The sequence below is a fragment of the Misgurnus anguillicaudatus genome, chromosome 5, assembly GCF_027580225.2.
Source record: "Misgurnus anguillicaudatus chromosome 5, ASM2758022v2, whole genome shotgun sequence".
Classification (NCBI taxonomy): domain Eukaryota; kingdom Metazoa; phylum Chordata; class Actinopteri; order Cypriniformes; family Cobitidae; genus Misgurnus; species Misgurnus anguillicaudatus.
In genome coordinates this window covers 33,034,761-33,055,063 of record NC_073341.2, presented here as the reverse complement: position 1 = coordinate 33,055,063, position 20,303 = coordinate 33,034,761, and the positions used below count along the sequence as shown (strand labels likewise).

Sequence of the window (20,303 nt, the reverse complement as noted above, 5' to 3'; positions counted from 1 at the left end):
ACTCCTCCTTAGAGCTTCAAATCTTTGTCTTAAATAGTATGGAGAACATTGAGTTGTTGCTGGTTGACAGTTTCAAAGAAAATCAACAAACATGCATAAATTAAAAAATATTTCATGTAAATATTTCTATATAAACCACACAAATTATACGATACACTGTATTATTATTACCATTATTTTATTAAAAAATACATTGTTATAAAATAACAATAAATAAAAGGAAAATATTACTCTATATTGTTAAATATTGTTCACATAAGGACTTTATTGTATGTTGATCATTAACTTTCATAAAGAAAAAAACATAAACGCATGCGTAAATAGGCTTCTTATCTTACCTGTGTAAAATGTATTTAAACATTGGAAATTATGGATAGCAACGTTAGATGTGTAAATAAGATGTGGATGTCATCAAAGTCAGATTATCTTGAGTTTAGAACAAGCGAGCCCTCCACAGTCTTGCGTAATGGCTTCAATGTAATTTTGTTAAAGGTGGAAAGCACAACCGCCCACCAGCTTACATTTACATTTATGCATCTGGCAGTCACTGTTATCCAAAGCGACTTCAACATATACATTTTTATTAGGTATTAACTGGGTATCCCTCAACTTCCATTGGGATCAAACCCATGAGCTAACGCAATGCTCCTCCATTTGAGCTTCAGGTCTACCAGATTCGCTTTTATTGCACCAGTTGTGGACCTGGGATTTATTCTGGGGCCACACTTTTGATTTTCATTTTGATTATGGCGAGGAGTCATTATGCAGATTATTCAATTACGCTGATGGTCAAGTGAACAATGAGAATTTAGTCTTGCTTAAACAGAACAGAGAGCAAATGCTCCTAAAGCACCCATGCTTTGCGACACGATTAAATAAATTAATCCGCGTAAACTGAGGGCGTTTAAGTTATTTTTGTTAATTCAGTGACTCAAAAATCATAGTTAGTTTAAATAAATAAGCCACCATAAAATGCACTAATGGGCACCTGTCCGAACAATAAGAGACCTGTGCACTATAATTCAGTTGAAGGGTGAGACTTTTGTGACCTGGCCACCTCTAATTACTGTCAGTATTTCACGGTATGCGCATTCTGACACCAGAGAGTTGCTGATCCATCATATCGGTAAAAACCCAGGGCCTGTGGACGCGATCATTAATATATCAACTTTGAACCCCTGAACCTCCGCAGTGAGGGGGCTTATATTTGGACAAATCAAACATTACAACATGGGTATTAAAAAATATTGCACTCTTAAAATAAAGGTGATATGAAAAAGTAAAAAGAAATGGTTGCATTAAGAGCCTTGACCCAACAATGGGTTAAATTACAAACAGACGATAAACATATGTGTGTGTGTAAAAACTTAATAACATATAATAACATATAAACAGATCATTTTTAAAATCCACATGGGCGCATAAACAACACATTAATTGTACAGAACACGAATTGTGTTATAGTACAAAGTATATTTTCTCGTTCAAAACAATGTGTGCTGTACATTATGTCGCAACACACACGAGCTTCAAGCAGAACAGACATCATGCAAACCTACCGACCAGCTCACGAGACCGCGCACGAGTCGCATGCACATTTCAGCACCGCGCAGGCTGGACAGCGCAATAGCGCGCGCAGGACGCAGCAAGCGGAGTTATCTATAATTTTCATTTCATAAACAAGTAAACATTTTACCTGTCTATCTGTCTGGTATTTCCCACTCCTCGCAGAGAGTAAATAAAGCTTCGGGCTGGAACATCAATGTCAAAACCTCTTTTTCCCTGCAAAGGAAGAAACCTCAAGAGAGGGCAAGAGAGAAAATTAAATTGCACTTGGGGGCAAATTGTATTAGGGAATAGTTATTGTCTCCTGACAGCTCTTGTCCATTTACCTAATTAGTTGAAGTACGACATTTAGCATTGTTTAAAGGAATAAAATAGTGAGCGACTGTTTTATATAACATTTTCCTTTTCCAAAAGTCAATTTTTTTAGAGACATACAACACACTGCTTCAGTTTATATCAGTATCAGTATGTGTTTTGTTTTCCCCTTAGACTGCAAAGATTGTGCTACACCACCACAGCTATCGTTTTTTACAGGTTTCGTGTAGATTAAGGTGAACAATGGCCCTTCAAAACCAAACAACAGTAGTGACCGGCTGTTGTTCAGTGGATGGAGAGGTTTAAGTGTTCATGCAGTCTAATACATTATAATTGGCTAACGGGGTAGATCCTGTTTAGGTTAGAAATTCAATTAAAGGCGACGTTGCTTCACCTTAGGCTTACCATTAAACAATGAAGGATCCCTGTCCCCCATTAATGTTTTTACTTGGTTTAGTAATCGATACCTTTACGTGTATTTGAGAGGGCTCGTGTGACATAATGCTTTAGATCGTATGCATTGCATGCTGTTTTTATTGTGTTATTCACTTTAAGAAAATGTCACGCTTTACATTTAAGTGCTCGTGTAATTCGATCAGTACTGAATGATATTAATGTACACCATGCGGCCTTTGTTTTTTATTTAATATGAATGGACATTGTGTTTATAATTATATGGTGTAGTTTTTAATCACAAAATAATAATCTAAATCTGATTTACAAAATCTTAAGGTGCCTTGTCGTCTAAGACAGATTAGAGTACACGAAAGGGGCATTTGTAAATGTTTAAGGGACACTGATGAACATCTTTAAAGTATCTCCACAGTGATTACATTTCCACTGTTTGCTGACAACTCTGTTCATTCTGCTTCATTAACGCATGTTGATGGACAATCTTGGGAATCCATCCAAACTCATCTTTTAACATCATCTTGCCTGGCCTGCGAGAAGAATGGCAAGTTAAAAGTTGATCTCATGCTAATCTCAAATTACCTTTACCCTACAGTTTTACTAGAGTAAACACTGAACTGAGGTCAGATACAGTACTGCAACATTTAAAGATGCCAAAAAGATGCGCTCAGAAATACATCTGATATTCTGTATTTACAAAAATATCTTTGGAGTAAAATTTACTTAATCAAAATATAATACTTTTAAATGAATTATTTTAAATGTAAATAATAATAATCTCTTTTATATTTAATACAGAAATAAAACCTTTTCAACCAGATTAGGAGGCTTATATAAAAATCTAATTTCATGGAATTTATGTGCATAGCATTTGGGAATTTATAGATTTTTACATTTTTATTAAAATGCAGATAAAAGTAATTTGTATTTGATGGTAAAAATAAAAGAAAATTTATATTCTATTATAGAAGCACTTTTGGGGATTGTTTCATATTGTGTTTATTTTACATAATAAAATGCAAACCATACACTCTTATTTTTGACCCATATGGGGAAATATTAAAAATAACCAAATGTTGGGTTGTTGTTATGCAACCATGGATTATAGTAACCCAACAGATGGGTTAAAACAACCCAGCATTGGGTCATTTTTAACCCTGTAAAAAAATTCTGTAGAAATGACAATGTTATGGGTTGCCGGTAATTTACCGTAGACCTACATCTATGTTATTCACTGGCAAGAGTTTGTTCAAAGTTAAACACATTTTAAAAAATTAACAAGTCCTTATCTTTACAGAATAAAACTATACAGTAACAGGCTCATGCAAAGCATTCTGGGAACCAGAAACCATCATCAACCTTTTTCTGTTTTTTGCTTCAGATTTTGTTTCCCAGAATGTTTTGCTTGATGCTGTTTTTTTAGTTTTACTCTGTAAAGACAAAGACCTGTAAATGTTTAATGTTCACTCAACTTTGAACAAAATGTTGCCAGTAAAAAACACAAATTTAAATCCACGGTAAATCACCGGCAACACAGCTGCAATTTCTACGGATTTTTTTACAGTGTACAATACAGCATAAACCACTGGAAATAGCCTAAAAAGTAAAACCTCCCCTGAAATATTACATGGCTAAAGAGTTAGCAAACTGTAGACATATCAACATCAGCACTGTAAAAAAATTGCATTGACATTTTTAAGTATAACCAACTTGGTTGAGTTGCTGTAACCAAAACATTATTTTATTAATATAAACTTATTTAAGTTACAGCAACTCATTACTACACTGTAAAATAATTCTGTAGAAATTACAGTATTACTGGGTTTTACTGGCTACTAGCTGCCAGTAACTTACTGTAGATTTTACATTTATGTTATTTAATGGCACCAGTTTGTTCAAAGTTACATGAACATGAAACATTTTCAGTCTTTATCTTCTACAGTAAGTTACTGCAACCAGCTCACTGTAAAAAAAGTCTGTAGAAATTACAATGTTATTGCAGCGGGGTGCCGGTAACTTACCGTAGATTAAATTTATGTTATTGGCAAGAGTTTGTTCAAAGTTGAATAAATTTTAAATATTAACAAGTCTTTATCTTTACAGAATAAAACTATACAATAACAGCGTCATGCAAAGCATTCTGGGAACCAGAAATCATCATCAACCTTTTTCTGTTTTTTACTTCAGATTTTGTTTCCCAGAATGTTTTGCTTGATGCTGTGTTTTTAGTTTTACTCTGTAAAGACAAATACTTGTAAATGTTTAATGCTCATTTAACTTTGAACAAAATGTTGCCAGTAAATAACATAGCTGCAATAACACCATAATTTCTATGGAATTTTTTTACAGTGTGCATAATTACAGCAATTTTTTACAGTGGTCAAGATAAAAAAAAATTGAAATGACTTCCAAGTTGATCATACTTAAAAATGTAAATGCAAAAAAAAAATGTATTAGGGTTTGAGAAAACTTTCACCTGACGAAATATGTCAGTTTGGACCAAGAGTAGGCCTACTTAAGCAGGGAACGCGAGTTACATCCATAAAATGTGTATTGTGGAAGAAAGGGGAATTGTGGTAGTAAAATCAGATGAATTTGACCTGTTTGGCTCCTGCATTAGGGCTAAACATAACATCCAGAAGGTCACTGCATAAATTAACTTACATATGAGCATATATTAACCCTTTCCATCTCTTCACCAAATTAATTCACTCTCAGTTCGTACACACACGCACACACCTGTGGCAGAAGCTTTATTCTATTATTAAAATCAAAGTGGTATGACAGCTGAGGAATCAAACCTGTCCAGCATTTTAATACCAGTATGTGAGCCCATAAACACGCAAAGTACATGTTGGAGGGCCTCAGCAATAAAACCCAGCATTGTCTAATTTATGGAACGCAACAGCAGTGCCGCAAGGTGATGTTTTACCCTTGCTTTCTGCTGCTTTTGGTTGGGGGTGGAGATGTCTCTATTGTTCCATTGTTCTCGTAGCACACAGACAGGTCCCTGACTAAAATCCAACCAGGAACTAAAGAGACATTAGGTCTCCTTATGTTTATACACTCTGATTTGTACACAAAGGCACTATCAAAACTGGATAGAAGGTACGTTTTCTCTGGTTTCAACCATAGGAAGGTATAGCTTGAGTGAGTCAGCCAATTATGTCACTCTGCGTTCATTTTACATTAAAGGGAAACACCACAGTTTTTTAATATTTTACTATGTTCTTACCTCAACTTAGATGAATAAATACATACCTCTTCTTTCAATGCGTGCACTTTTAATCTTTGTAGAGCGCTTCGTGAACGCGTTAGCATTAGGCTAGCCCCATTCATTCCTATGGCTCCAAACAAAAAAGTTTTATTTTGTGCCACTATACTTACTCGTGTAACTACTCATGTAACAGTCTTTAAATAGAGAAAACATGGAAGTGTTTGTTAGCTTTAAATTCATCCCTGTTTGGAGCCATATGAATGAATGGGGCTAGGCTAAATGCTAACACATTCATGAGGCGCTGTACAAAGATTAATTGCACGCATTGAAAAAGATAGGTATGCGTTAATTTGTCTAAGTTGAGGTAAGAACACAAATATTGAAAAACGATGCAGTAAACAAGAATGACAGCTAAAGAAAAATGCAACAAGCAGACAGAGATGTGGGACAAAGGGGCGGAGCTTGGATTTCCACGAAACCCTATAGCTCAAGATCAAGCGATGGTGTCCTTCATCTGAGCCTATAATCTGGAACACTTCAAACCCATGTCTTTCGGAGTTCCTCCTCAGATCCTCTCCCTCTGGGGTGACAACCCCCTCCCGGGCACAGCCAACATCCAAGTGTGTGAGGGAAGAGGCCTTGAAAGCCGATTGCGTTTTAATAAAGTTTATTATCGGGTGGGGGCTAATCCCCGTGATAATCTCTGGGAGACCCAAAGGAAAGCAGGATTACTCACTTGCTATAATCCCAATGAAATTGTTAGGATTTAGCTAGCAAAACAGTCCAGATGGCAACAGGCTTGTTCTTCCACCCTAGGTCTGCTCACCCCTTTTCTATGCACTCCTCACCCCTGACACCCTTAAACGCAAACCATGATCTATTCATTAAGACAAACACGCACTGACGACACTGATACCGTGAACGATGCTAAGATGAGGAAAGATCTGCCAATAGAAAAGCACACAGAGTTAATGTAACAGCCAAACATCCATCCACAAATTACCACACATTATATCACATTTACAGTTGCTTTCCATTTATAATGTTTTACATTACGTATTTAAAATGGCAAGCACATTTAAAGGTGCATTGTGTAACTTTTAGGAGGATCTCTTGACAGAAATGCTTCCTTACACAATGAACTGTATTGTTTTTATTACCTTAGAATAAGCCATTTTTATCCACATACACCACAGGTCCCCTTACATGGAAGTCGCTGTCATGTTTCTACAGTAGCCCTGAACGGACAAACTGCCTTACAGAGCACATTTCGTCACTACGTTGTCTCCAGTGGTGGCTTGTGACTGCCCTTCCGAGGGGCGTAAATTCAAAATATGTGTTCGGAGTGTCATGTGAACCATGTGCATTACGTTTTGTCAAAATAAAACCATTTAGGATAAAAGAGATGCTCACGTTCACAAAATACACGCAAGACACTCCCTTAACAGTAAACTCTGATTACGCATGAGATTATGTGAGTATCTGGCAAACGCGAGCGTCTCTTTAATCATAAACCCTTTAGACGCGTCTGCAGCAGGCACTTATTTTGACAAGGCACGTGATGCACATAGGTTCACTCGACGCACCGAACACACATTTTGAAATTAAGAACCATACACATGATGGACTACATACATGTTGTGACGAACTTCGCATCATGCGCCCTCGAAAAAAGAAGTCACCGGCCGCCACTGATTGTCTTAGACGACGTGTTTGTCCTGTGGCACTACCGTAGCTTCTCAATGCATTTTTTCGCATCCCACACATACTGATAAAATTTATAGTTTGGATGCACTGTTAGTTCGCTTTGGATAAAAGCATCTGCCAAAAGCATATTGTAAATGAAAACAGAAAATACATACCTGATACCACGCCAGAACACCTGGAGTTAAAACAAGGAAGGACACAAGAAAGATTTGAGCAAAAATAATTTTAATTGCATTTTACCCAACAAATCACACGGCTTAAGAAAGAACACATTTAGTTCTTGCATACGTTTTTGAAAAACTTACATTTTTGGTGTATTTAGTTCCTTTTTGCAAAGAGTTGCTTTGCAATAGAAGTTCATCTCTTAAAATATATTATGATAAAAGGCACAATGAATGGACAGTGACATCATGGGTGATTACAAACACTGAAAAAACTTTTTGGAAAGACCGCAGCCATAGTCGACTGACTTCTATATAAAAAAAATCTTACTTTTAGATGACTTATAAACTAGTTAGTTTGCGATAAAATGATCTAAAAAAAAAAACGCTAGCTGCATTCCCAGATGGCAGACGACTCTGGGCCAGATCTGTACCGGATCCAGGCCGAAGTCAGCGGATCCGGTGCAGCTCAGGCCCGGAGTCGTCTGGTTTGGCTCCAAAATGTAATTTTTCTCTTTGATGAGTGGTCATATTTTGTGTAAAATAAACAAAATGGAAATCAATGATGATCATACATTTTTCTTTATCAGGTGCTTCTAAGAAAGAAACTCACAGGAGAAGAAATCTAAAGGTATGGATGAGTGCAGTCCTTATTTGACAAGTATAAAATGTGCCTTAGTTGAGCAAAGGTGTTCATCATGACAATTACAATAAAATTAAAAAACAGTACTTTGACAGCTCATGATTCCTGCACCTTCCTTTGAAGGCAAAGCTGTCAATCCCCGTAACGGCCCCAGTTAGATTTGCTTATTCCTGATATCATTAAAAGTTCAAGTTAGGCTGTGTGACACCTAAGGCAGAGACACCTTAGCACGTCGCTGTTTAATCCTCAGTTTAAAATATAGATACATGCCTAGCAGACAGACAGTGGACAGAAGATACAGCAGGACACACAAGCTCACATCCAATCTGGAGAATCCCACACTAAACACAGACATCCAACGCTTGCTTTGGGATCTGGGGTACGGTTCTATCCCGACCCCAATTCCGAGGTTTTCTTCCCGGCCTCCCAGATCCCGCTTCACCCTCCAGCCTCTCTCAAACTGGACGTCATCCACATCGTTCTGCTTTTGGAGACTCCTCTGCCGCACCACGGTTGACATGGATGCGGCGCGAAGAGCTTTAGCTTTATAGTGTTGGCCAACAAAGGAGTCCAGGTCTACTATGTCCTCCGGGGTCTCCCGTAGCTTCAGGCCCACAAATCTCGGCTTGCGCGGGGATTGCGGCTTCTCCCAAGGTGCCTGTATAGGAGTCGTGTCCTCCATTCCCTCCAAACCCGCAGGGTACTGCTCACCGGCCTGTTCCTCCAGGGCGGGCTCTTCCTCTTCTTCTTCATCATCCGTTTCCTCTCCCTGAGGTGCTTCAGTCAGAGAAGAAGGATGGATCTCTCGAGCTTTCCTCCCCGGACCGCGACCCACTTCTTTCTCCATCCGAGCGGCTGTAAGTTTGTTTCTCTGCTGGATGAGAGCTTGGGTCTCGTCTTGCAGGTAGTCCGGCAAGATGCGAGATGAGGAAAAGTAGTTTTTGAGGAATGCGGACACCTCCTCTCTGTTCCAGTTGTGCTCGCCGGTCCATTTCACACTGTGACAGGTGGGACACAACTCCGGTGGTGGCCACTGAATCTTGGGGAAATGCGGGTCTTCGCTAAGGTCTCCTGTGTGAAATAAAAACAATGAATAATTTAACAACGAAGTGCTAGATCTTCTTCCTAAGTACTCTAACCTGTCAAAAACTTTTTGTACTTTTTAAATCTCCCAAAATGATTTTAACCATACAACCTAAATCTTGTTTGTGTGGGTGACATAACTCATGCATATATATATGCACGGATGTAAATGTTAGTGAGAGTGTGTGACATGATCAATAGACCTGTGGGCTCTCCCGGTGGGAGGATCATGAAGATAATAGATGAGGTTAAAGTGGACAAGTTCCTCGGATACAAGCGCAACCAACCTTCACTTCACACCCCCTATGAACATACCACCATCTTCAAATTGAATATGAGAGCAGGCACCTCTGGGCCTCAGCTTTCCCTCTAATGAATTACTATCTTTTCCCTCTTCAGATGTTTTGCTCCCCCCCTTTTCAAGCAGCACACAGACTGAGGCATCTGCTAATAAATTGCTCGTGGCGGATGTCGTGGGATGCTACAAGCAGTGGCGGCGTTGGTGAGTTTACACCCCCCATCTCTTACGCAGATTAATCTGATGTATATATGCATGTGTGGACGTACTCTGCATACCGCACTTTACATAAGAGATACATCAATTTTACTACGTGTCTACAGGAACCCGGAGGTCTTCGCACGTCGCGCAGTGACAGCGCTCGTATCCGGGCGTGAGGTGATGCCGTGCCGTGGACGATTTTACTTTTAATCACGGAGCCGTTTGGCGCAGGGGTGACTTTAGCTGTAGCCCTGTTCACACAGATACAAAAGCCTGCAAGGAGAGCGCATTAATATTCATGTGCGTAAATAGAGACGGAGCTGTCACGCTGGACAGTCGAGGTGAACGTGAGTGAATGCGAGTGCTGAAGGGTGGGCCGGCCCGCTGCGTATAGAGAAACGGGGGATTACAGGAATGTCTAAGGCTCAACTGGATGAACACAAAACAAACATGTAGGCTAATCCTTTCCTTGGTATTTTCAAAAGATGAGTGGTGGGGAAAAAGGAAGACGGATGACAAAGTCGGAATGGCAGACCATCATACTATTTGTACAAATTTTGATGCACACCCCAAATAATATATATTTTTAATTATAGCTAATAAATTATGTAAGGAATAATTAACGACGGGTCATTGAATTATTCAAAAATGATGCACATCCAAGGTGGTAATGCGGCATGACGCGATCGGAGAGTGAATACTTACACTGCGGGTGTGCATTACTTTCAATTATACCACGGGGCTGTTGAATGCTTTATTCTGATTGGTTGAGAAATGTTCCATGGGTGTTGATTATTTTTCAATCGCACACCTAACCTTTAAAGGGATAGTTCGGCCAAAAACGATATTAAACCCATGATTTACTCACCCCCAAGCTGTCCGAGTTGCATATGTCCATCGTTTTTCAGACAAACACATTTTCGGATATTTTAGAAAATATTTTAGATATTTCTGTTCATTAAATGTAATGTTACGGGGTCCAGCAATAGTCCACGACCTTCAAGTCCAAAAAAGTGCGTCCATCCTTCACAAATTAAATCCAAACGGCTCCAGGATGATAAACAAAGGTCTTCTGTGGGTAATCCGTGCGGTGTTGTTGTAGAAATATCCATATTTAAAATGTTATTAACTTTATAAACTAGCTTCCGGTAGCGCCGCCATTTTGGAGTGATGCGCATTCAGGATGAGAGCTTACGCAGCATACAGCGGTTTCTCTGCTGCTGCTCTGTGCCCCCGCCCTCCGAATTTGTCATACGTCACTAAGAAAAGTGCGTACACTACGCTAATCCTCTCTCCTGAGTCTAAGATGGCGGCGCTACCGGAAGCTAGTTTATAAAGTTAATAACATTTTAAATATGGATATTTCTACAACAACACCGCACGGATTACCCACAGAAGACCTTTGTTTATCATCCTGGAGCCGTTTGGATTTAATTTGTGAAGGATGGACGCACTTTTTTGGACTTGAAGGTCGTGGACTATTGCTGGACCCCGCAACATTACATTTAATGAACAGAAATATCTAAAATATTTTCTAAAATATCCGAAAATGTGTTTGTCTGAAAAACGATGGACATATGCAACTCGGACAGCTTGGGGGTGAGTAAATCATGGGTTTAATATCGTTTTTGGCCGAACTATCCCTTTAAAATGTCTTAAAAATAAGCACCAGAGCTATATTTTTGGTAACCATGATATAAGCGGAATAATTGACTCTGGGCCTTTGAATTATTCGAAAATAATGCACACCCGCGGTAACAACCTTGGGTGTGCATTATTTTCTTATAATTCAATGTCAACGTCAATTATTCCTTACTTATACCACGGGCTGTTGAATGTTTTATTCTGATTGGTTGAGAAATGTTCCATGGGTGTTAATTATTTTTCAATAACCGCACACCTAACCTTTAAAATGTCTTAAAAATAGGCACCAGAGCAATATGTTTGGTAACCGTGGTATAAGCGTCATACCGCATAACTACCTATTCCTTACTTTTAAATGTTTTATTCTGGTTGAGAAATGTTCTTTGGGTATGTACACATTGCATTGTGCTATATTATCACTTTGGGTGTGGATTATGTTTGAATAATTCAACGGCCCGTTATTAATTATTTCTTATACCATGGGGCTGTTGAATGCTTTATTCTGATTAACTGAAAAATTTTCCATGGGCGTCAAAAGTCTTAAAATAGCCAGCAAGCAATGTTTGTGGTTACCGTGGTATAAACAGAATAATTGACTACAGTCCTTTGAATTATTTGAAAATAATGCACACCCACAGTGTAACAGCACTCCCATTCGTGTCGTGCCCGGAGTCAATTATTCCGCTTATACCACGATTACAACTAAAATTGCTCTGGTGGTTATTTTTAAAATATTTAACAGGTCAGGTGTGCATTTATCGAAAAAATAATGCACGCCCGTGGAACCTTTCTCAAGGTTAGAAAAATAATCAACACCAATAGATCATTTCTGAGCCAATCAGAATAAAGCATTGAACAGCCCCGTAGTATAATTTCAAATAATTAAAAGGACTGGAGTCAATTATTTCGCTTTTATACCACGGGCCTTTTGAATGCTGTATTCTGATTGGCTCAGAAATGTTCCATTGGTGTTGATTATTTTTCTGTAAACCGCATGCCTAACCTGTCAAATGTCTTAAAAATAAGCACCAGAATAATGTTTGTAGTAACCGTGGTATAAGCGGAATAATTGACTTCGGTCCTTTGAATTATTTGAAAATAATAATAATTTTAATAATTAATAAATAATTTTCTTATAATTCAATGGCCCGTCATTAATTATTCCTTGCATAATGCACGCCCGTGGAACCTTTTTCAACCAATCAGAATAAAGCATTCAACAGCCCCATGGTATAATTTCAAATAATTAAAAGGACCGGAGTCAATTATTTCACTTATACCACGGTAAACACAGACATTGCTCTGGTGGACCTGGTTGACACAGGTCAGGTGTGCGTTTATCGAAAGATAATGCATACCCGTGAAACATTTCTCAACCAATCAGAATAAAGCATTCAACAGCCATGTGGTATAATATAAACCAATATACAACTTGTGAGCTTTGTTAAAGGAATAGTCTACTCATTTTCAATATTAAAATATGTTATTACCTTAACTAAGAATTGTTGATGCGTCCCTCTGTCATCTGTGTGCGTGCACGTAAGCGCTGGAGCGCGTACTCCCAAAAGTGCTATTACGCCATAAAATATAGTTCCTCTTTTAAATCCGCTTAGAAAAGCGCTACGTTTTATTTTGTACCACCAAACTTGCTCGTATAACTACTCGTCTTAAATAGGAAAAACGTTGATGTGTTTGGTCACTTCTAACTTTATCTCTAAATGGTACCATTGAATGAATGGGGCTAAGCTAAATGCTATCGAAGCATCGCAGCGCGCTCCAGCGCTTACGTGCACGCACACAGATGATAGAGGGATGTATCAACAATTCTTAGTTAAGGTAATAACATATTTTAATATTGAAAATGAGTAGACTATTCATTTAAATTAAAGTTTGTAAAATCAATAAAAGTATAATCTGCATCTACTTGAAACTTTTACTATACATAACTTTTTAAAGTATTAAAATTATTTAGTTTTTGCAAACCATTGCTACACTGCAAAAAATGACTTTCTTACTTAGTATTTTCGTCTTGTTTTTAGTACAAATATCTAAAAATTCTTAAATTAAGATTTATTTTCTTGATAAGCAAAATGACCTAAGAAAATAAGTCTAGTTTTTAAATAAAAATTTACAATAAGTGAATTTGTTTTTAAAACAAGCAAAAAAATCTGTCAATGGGGTGAGAAAAAATCTTAAAATAAGTTAACTTTTTTCTTTAACACTTAATTCAAGAAATTTTTTCTCACCCCATTGGCAGATATTTTTGCTTGTTTAAGCACAATTTCCCTTAAATTTTACATTTTTGGTCTAAAAACTAGAATTATTTTCTTAGGGCATTTTTTCTCATCAAGAAAATGCATCTTGGTTTAAGAATTTTTGGATATTTCTACTGAAAACAAGAAAATCATTTTTGCAGTGTATTTGCATATTGCGATATGCACATTTTCAATATTACCATATTTTTTATTTATCTTGCAGCCCACAGTGTGCAAAAACCAAACCCATTCTTGACAAAGCCAAAACAGCAAAAAAGCTTCGCAAAGAAAAAACGTATTTATCCATTTACTAGTACGGTTTAGTCTTAGCCGGTGTATACTCTGCTACTTTTGTTGTTCACCAATTTTCCTGTGTTTTCTCCTTGCATTTATTAATGTAAAGCTGCTTGAAACAATTAAACATTTGTGAAAAGCGCTATATAAATACAATTTGAATAGATGCTTTCTCCCTCGACAAGTGCCTGTTGCTTTTGCCCTCGTGCCATTTAAATTAATTGCGCAGGATTGATACTAATAGGCCACTATTCATGCCTGGTTAGTAGTGTGTTATGGGAGGGATCTGCTAAAGAGGCACACTCTCAGGAGGAGGAGGAGGAGGTTTCCTCTGGGGAACAGCGAGAGGAACAAAGAGTGGGAGGAGGGAAGAGTGCCACCCACCCACACACACAAACACTGCGTTAACCACTTGGGCCAGAGATTACAAAGCAAAGCAGTGGATGGCTTGATGCTGCCGTCGTGGCGTGTGCCACCTGCTGTCGTGGACGTCTGGGGAATAAAGGGCCGCGTGCCCCTGGCAGGAGGAGTCACTGTCGCTATATCAATTGTCAAGCTGAGGAAACGACTCCCGCGGGACAGGAAAGACAGTAAGACCTAATCAGCCCAAGTGATGGGGGACCCGGGGCCCGTAGTGAGACACACATGTGGGACTTTTGTCCGATTATTCATGACTTGGTGGCTGGCAAAAGGGACAGACGCTAAAGAGGCAGGAGACATCAAATGGGGACAAACAAATGAATTAACCAAGTGTGAACAGAAGCAACTAAGTCCCTTTATAGTCCTTATGGACGACAGCCATCCGAGTTGTCAAGCCAAAGAGGACTTTTATTTATGAAATGTCAACTATGTAGCCAGTTCACAGTCAGTTTATATAGGGAGATTTTAGTTAAAATCGTACCAGGGGAATGACTATGAAATGAAAGACATGGAGTGAAACCAAAGGTGTGATAAATAAAAAGAGGGAGGATATAAGTGGAAAGAAAGACAGAGAGAGAGAAAGATAGAGAGGTGGATGAAGGCAAACAGGACAGATGGTGTCTGCTCAGAGGATCGCAGAATTAAAGGGATTTAAATGAAGCTGTACTGGTGCTCTGGAGAGGGAAAATCCACCCAAAAACTCCTGGTGTGTTCTCCTCTTTTCTCCTTCTCTACACCGTGAGCAGGATTGACAGGACTAAACAATATCTCAAGCTTAAAAATGAGTGTCCATGAGCTCACAATATACTATACCTATACTAAATATACTGCACCAGCAGTCCACCCCAATTTTTCTTACAGTATATAAACATACAAGAATAAAAGTCACAGTTAACATATAAAAATATAAATTAAATGAGCAGAAAAAAGCTAGACATACTTTAGAAGCATGTTAATGTTAGTATATGGTTACATTATACTCATGTACAACTACTTACCTGCCAAGCGGTTGTTGACTTGGTTGTGTCGAAGCCACAGCCAGAGGACAGCACCAGATAGTGAGGTCACATAATCCATGTCCTCGTCGGCCATACTCTCAAAGTGAGTCGCACAATATCTGCACCCGAAAAAACTTTTGACGTACTCTCTCATTGTCTGCAACACTTCCTGAGGGTCTGAAAAGAGGAAAAGAACAGCAAGTTTTTGTTATTTTACAATAAATTTTGAGATTCAAGTTAAAATAGCAATAATAAAGTGGTAGCGTAATAGCTGCAGTGTCAGAATACCAACAATAATAATTTAGTATTAATTTGCCAAATACCAAAATATTGCAGTGTTTTTATTTTTCTAAAGTAAGATTTATATTTTAATATATTTACTTACATTTATACATTTTGCAGATGCTTTTGTTCAAAGTGACTATACATTTAATATATATTATATTTAATATATATATAACCTAACCAATTTGAAATGATTCGAGCTTTGTGACATGGTGCATTATTTTGCTGGAAGTAGCCATCAGAGGATGGGTACATGGTGGTCATAAAGAGATGGAAATGTTCAGAAACAATGCTCAGGTAGGCCGTGGCATTTAAATGATGCCCAATTGTCACTAAGGGGGCCTAAAGTGTGCCAAGAAAACATCCCCCACACCATTACACCACCACCACAAGCCTGCACAGTGGTAACAAGGCATGATGGATCCATGTTCTCATTCTGTTTACGCCAAATTCTGACTCTACCATCTGAATGGTCTCAACAGCAATCGGGACTCATCAAACCAGGCAACAATTTTGGTGAGCTCAAGCAAATTGTAGCCTCTTTTTCATATTTGTAGTGGAGATGCGTGGTACCCGGTGGCGTCTTCTGCTCTTGTAGCCCATCCGCCTCAAGGTTGTGCGTGTTGTGGCTTCACAAATGCTTTGCTGCATACCTCAGTTGTAACGAGTGGTTATTTCAGTCAAAGTTGCTCTTCTATCAGCTTGAATCAGTCGGCCCATTCTCCTCTGACCTCTAGCATCAACAAGGCATTTTCGCCCACAGGACTGCCGCATACTGGATGTTTTTCCCTTTTCACACCATTCTTTGTAAACCCTAGAAATGGTTGTGCGTGAAAATCCCAATAACTAAGCAGATTGTGAAATAATCAGACCGGCCCGTCTGACACCAGGACCACACCCCTAAATGCATTGAAGCAAATGCCATGTGATTGTTTGATTAGATAATTGCATTAATGAGAAATTGAACAAGTGTTCCTAATAATCCTTTAGTTGAGTGTATGTTCTCTGGGGACACCAAAGATTTATTTGAAATCTTAAAAAAGTTTTGTGAAATGCCCCCTTTAAAGGGTACTGCTCCAGTACAGCTTTTGTACCCATGATGTATATCATCTATGATAATGAAATCAAATGAGTTATATATAATGCATCATTTATATTTATATTTACATTGCAATCCAACTAAACTTTCCCTGAACAAGGTATGTCTCTAGTCTATACAATGAAACTAACGTTGCTAAAAGTATCTTTGTATAGCACTTCTCATATTATACACTTTAGATAAAAGCATCTGCTAAATGAAAATGTAAAAACTCAGAGTCATATTTTCAAACTGTACAAAACAGAAATAAATGAAAGACTAATCATCCTCTCCAGTTTAGAGACACAACAAACAGTTCACAAACTATCCCCAAACCTAATGATCCTAGATTTCCTTACACAAATCTTCACAGATCCACTCTTTTAAACACAACGCATGCTAAAGACAGGTCACCGCAGGTGGTGTTTGTGAGAGAGGTCCGGTTTGACTCAGTATCCTCTGTGGGTTAGTTTAACATTGTTTTTAGTACACCAGAGCTTCTTTCTTTCTGTTTAGCTGGTGAACCCAACCATAATCCAGATCATTGACAGTGGACAGATGGAGACACCATCTCTTCCCTTCCATCTGCAGGTTACGTGACCCCCGTCCACATGCTCATACGCATCCACGCGCAGATGCCCCCTGCTCCGCTCTCCTCTTCCGCCCACTGTAAGCTGCTGGATTAAGTGTTAGTGGAGGAGTTGTGTTCACTGGGTCTTATATTAACCCTTCCAATTCCAATAATCTAAACAAATCCTGCTCTTCTACTTGCAAACAATTACTTTTCCAGCTGCAAAACAGATCCTATGGACAAACAGTGAGACATGGACTTCCTGGAATGTGACATTCTTGTGTGGGGAAGATTTTCAAGCTTTTCAAGCACACGGCCCAATGCGGACGAGTGCCGGCTCAGTACACAATAGACAGGGTTTGTCTGTCTCAAGTGAGCCGAAGAGGATGTGGCAAAGGACACCTGATGGTGGCCCTGAAGTTAGGGGTCAACAAAAGGCCAAAAATGGGGCTCCATGCTTTAACTAATGTGTGCTTGAAATATTGAAAATCGCACACGAGATCAGCATATTTGACTTTGACGAATCAGTCAAGGGTCACACAGCTCCTGACTGATGCTTCATTGATTTGTTTGAGATGTTAGATTTATAATAGCTGAAGCTTTTACCTAAAACGTCCTCATTGCAACGAACTAGGGATGCATAATGATTAATCACGATTTATGTATTGCAGAATAAAAGTTTTTGTTTACATCATATATGTGTGTGAATTGTGTATAAAAACTTTATATAGATAAACACCTACACATGCATGTATATATATGAAGAGTTTCATTGCAAAACGAGATAACCACCGTTTTTTTAATTGTTCAGAAATCTCGTTTTTTGGTTGTGCATTCCAATTAATTTCAATGCAACTGCAGTTGGTTTGTTTTGATTTAAACCTTCATAACTTAAAAAATACAGCTAAGTAGCACCATAAAACAAAATAATACCATGATAACATAATAATAAACATGTTTTGTCAAAAATGTTAAAAAATGGATTTATCTCGTTTTGCAACGAAACTCTTCATATATTCATATATATATATATATATATATATATATATATATATATATATATATATATATATATATATATATATATATATATATATATATATATATATATATATATATATATATATATATATATATATATATATATATATATATATATATATATATATATATATATATATATATATATATAAAATGTTTACATGTCTATATACATTTGTATATTTATGTATAATTTATATTATAAATAAATATTTAATATATAAATATATATTTTTTCTTAAAATTATACATGCATGTGTGCATATTTATATATACATAATTATTATTCACAGTTCACACACACTTATATGATGTACGAAAAACTTTTATTCTGCAATAGATTAATCGCGATTAATCATTATGCATCCCTACAACGAACAGCATTGGGACCGTGTGAAAATGACCAAGATTGTGAATATTCAAGTCAACTTTTGAAATAAGTTTGAGCTTTGGTATGTAAAGAAAGGTGCAGTATAGTGGTTAAAAATCTAGGCTAGTTGTGGGTTCAATCCCACAAGTTTTTTTTCCGGGAGTATCCCGTAATAAGTTTGATGTAAGTCACTTCAAATTAAAGTGCCAGCTATAGCGTATCATGCTGCACATCAAAAACAACACAATAGCTTTGTTTGTGAAATTATATCTGATGTGTTCAATATTGACCGATGCTGTCTCATGTCAATTTGCACACGTATTTTACGAGGTGGCTAATACGTAATAATTTGTACGACCACGTTCGTACATTTTTGAACGATTTGCTTTTGCCTCGTGACAATGGGGTTAGGGATGGGGTTTCGTTACTGTTTTATATGATAATCGTTTTTTTTTTTGTACAATTAACTTCATATGAATTTGTACGAATTAGCCAACTTGTAAATACGTGCAAATTCTCGTGAAGGTCAGTCTGAATTTACAGTACCTGATGTGAGAACAAAAAAAGTTATTCAAAATGTGATCTGAACAGGATTTTAAACCACATACTGCATGAAGGTAACTTAAAACAGATTTCACACGATAGCCGGTCACGCTTGCTAAACATGATCGGATTCCAATTGGATATGCATAGAAACGAGATCTGGACTGATAATGTGAACTTAGCCAAAGTCCCTTTAGGTATTGAAGATACAACGTCATGGCACTTACAGGGTTTCCACACCTTAGTTAACTTCAAATTCAAGGACCTTTCAAGGACTTTCCAGGTCCAATAGCCTCAAATTCAAGGACTAAATGTGGGGCAAGGTTACATCGTGTTACCTTTTAAGATACATCGTTAGAGTTCCCTTTCGAGGGAACTCCCGCTGCGTCACTGCCGTGACACTTTTTGGTATTTTGCTATGAATCAACATTCGCATACAGAAGATATAAGTATTTAAAGCAAACAGTTTAGCATGTGTGCTTAAAAAGTCTAGAATGTTTATGATATTATCCTACACTACACAGGGAATAATATGGAATTTTTCCAATAACTTTCTTGCATAAAATAGATTCAAGCACTTTCAATGACCTGCATCTATGTATGTATTTTTTCAAAAACTTTCCAGGGCCTTGAATCCCCCCCAGATTCACAAACTTTCAAGGATTTCAAGGACACGTGGGAACCCTGCACTTAGTGGCCATATTTGCCTACGGGCAATTATTTCAGTAATACAAGACTAAAATCTACTTCAATGAAGAAAGACAGATATATCTAAAATTGCATTTTAAAACCACAATTACACAATACAGTGTGGTGTAGCTGAGGTGCATTGCATGCAATTATTACCTGAACCCCCGATTTCATCTGCCTGTACCGTGAGCACATGGAAGAGGGTCCACATAGAGCAGGGGTAACCACGGTAATGGGCCTGAGATCCCTGACAGCCGACCCACCGCACACCTTCAGGCAACACCGCGTCACTCGTCTGTACAACATTCACAAACATACAGTCTCAATTGACTTGTGTCGCACTTAAATAACAAGAATCAATTCAGGTCAGTCAATGTTTTCTTCAGTCACTCCTCAAATGAAGTGATATGGGTATTGCAATTAAACCAGGTTAAAGGAACTACAATCATTTTCAGTCATATTTCACATATAACTCAATACATAAATAAAACCTCATATCAAATAGCATTAAA

The 20,303-nt window shown here is 37.8% G+C and overlaps 1 protein-coding gene across 1 annotated transcript in view; it reads right to left on the bottom strand.

Annotated features, from left to right (window-relative positions):
* Positions 1 to 7,424: 7,424 nt before the first annotated feature.
* qsox1 (quiescin Q6 sulfhydryl oxidase 1) overlaps positions 7,425 to 20,303 on the bottom strand; it is a 42,235-nt gene continuing 29,356 nt past the window's right edge. The window contains exons 10-12 of the mRNA XM_055167833.2: positions 19,948 to 20,086; positions 15,214 to 15,390; positions 7,425 to 9,091 (exon numbers count right to left, since the gene is read on the bottom strand). Coding sequence (XP_055023808.2) covers positions 8,229 to 9,091; positions 15,214 to 15,390; positions 19,948 to 20,086 — 1,179 coding nt within the window. The 3' untranslated portion in view covers positions 7,425 to 8,228. The remainder of the gene's footprint in view (positions 9,092 to 15,213; positions 15,391 to 19,947; positions 20,087 to 20,303) is intronic.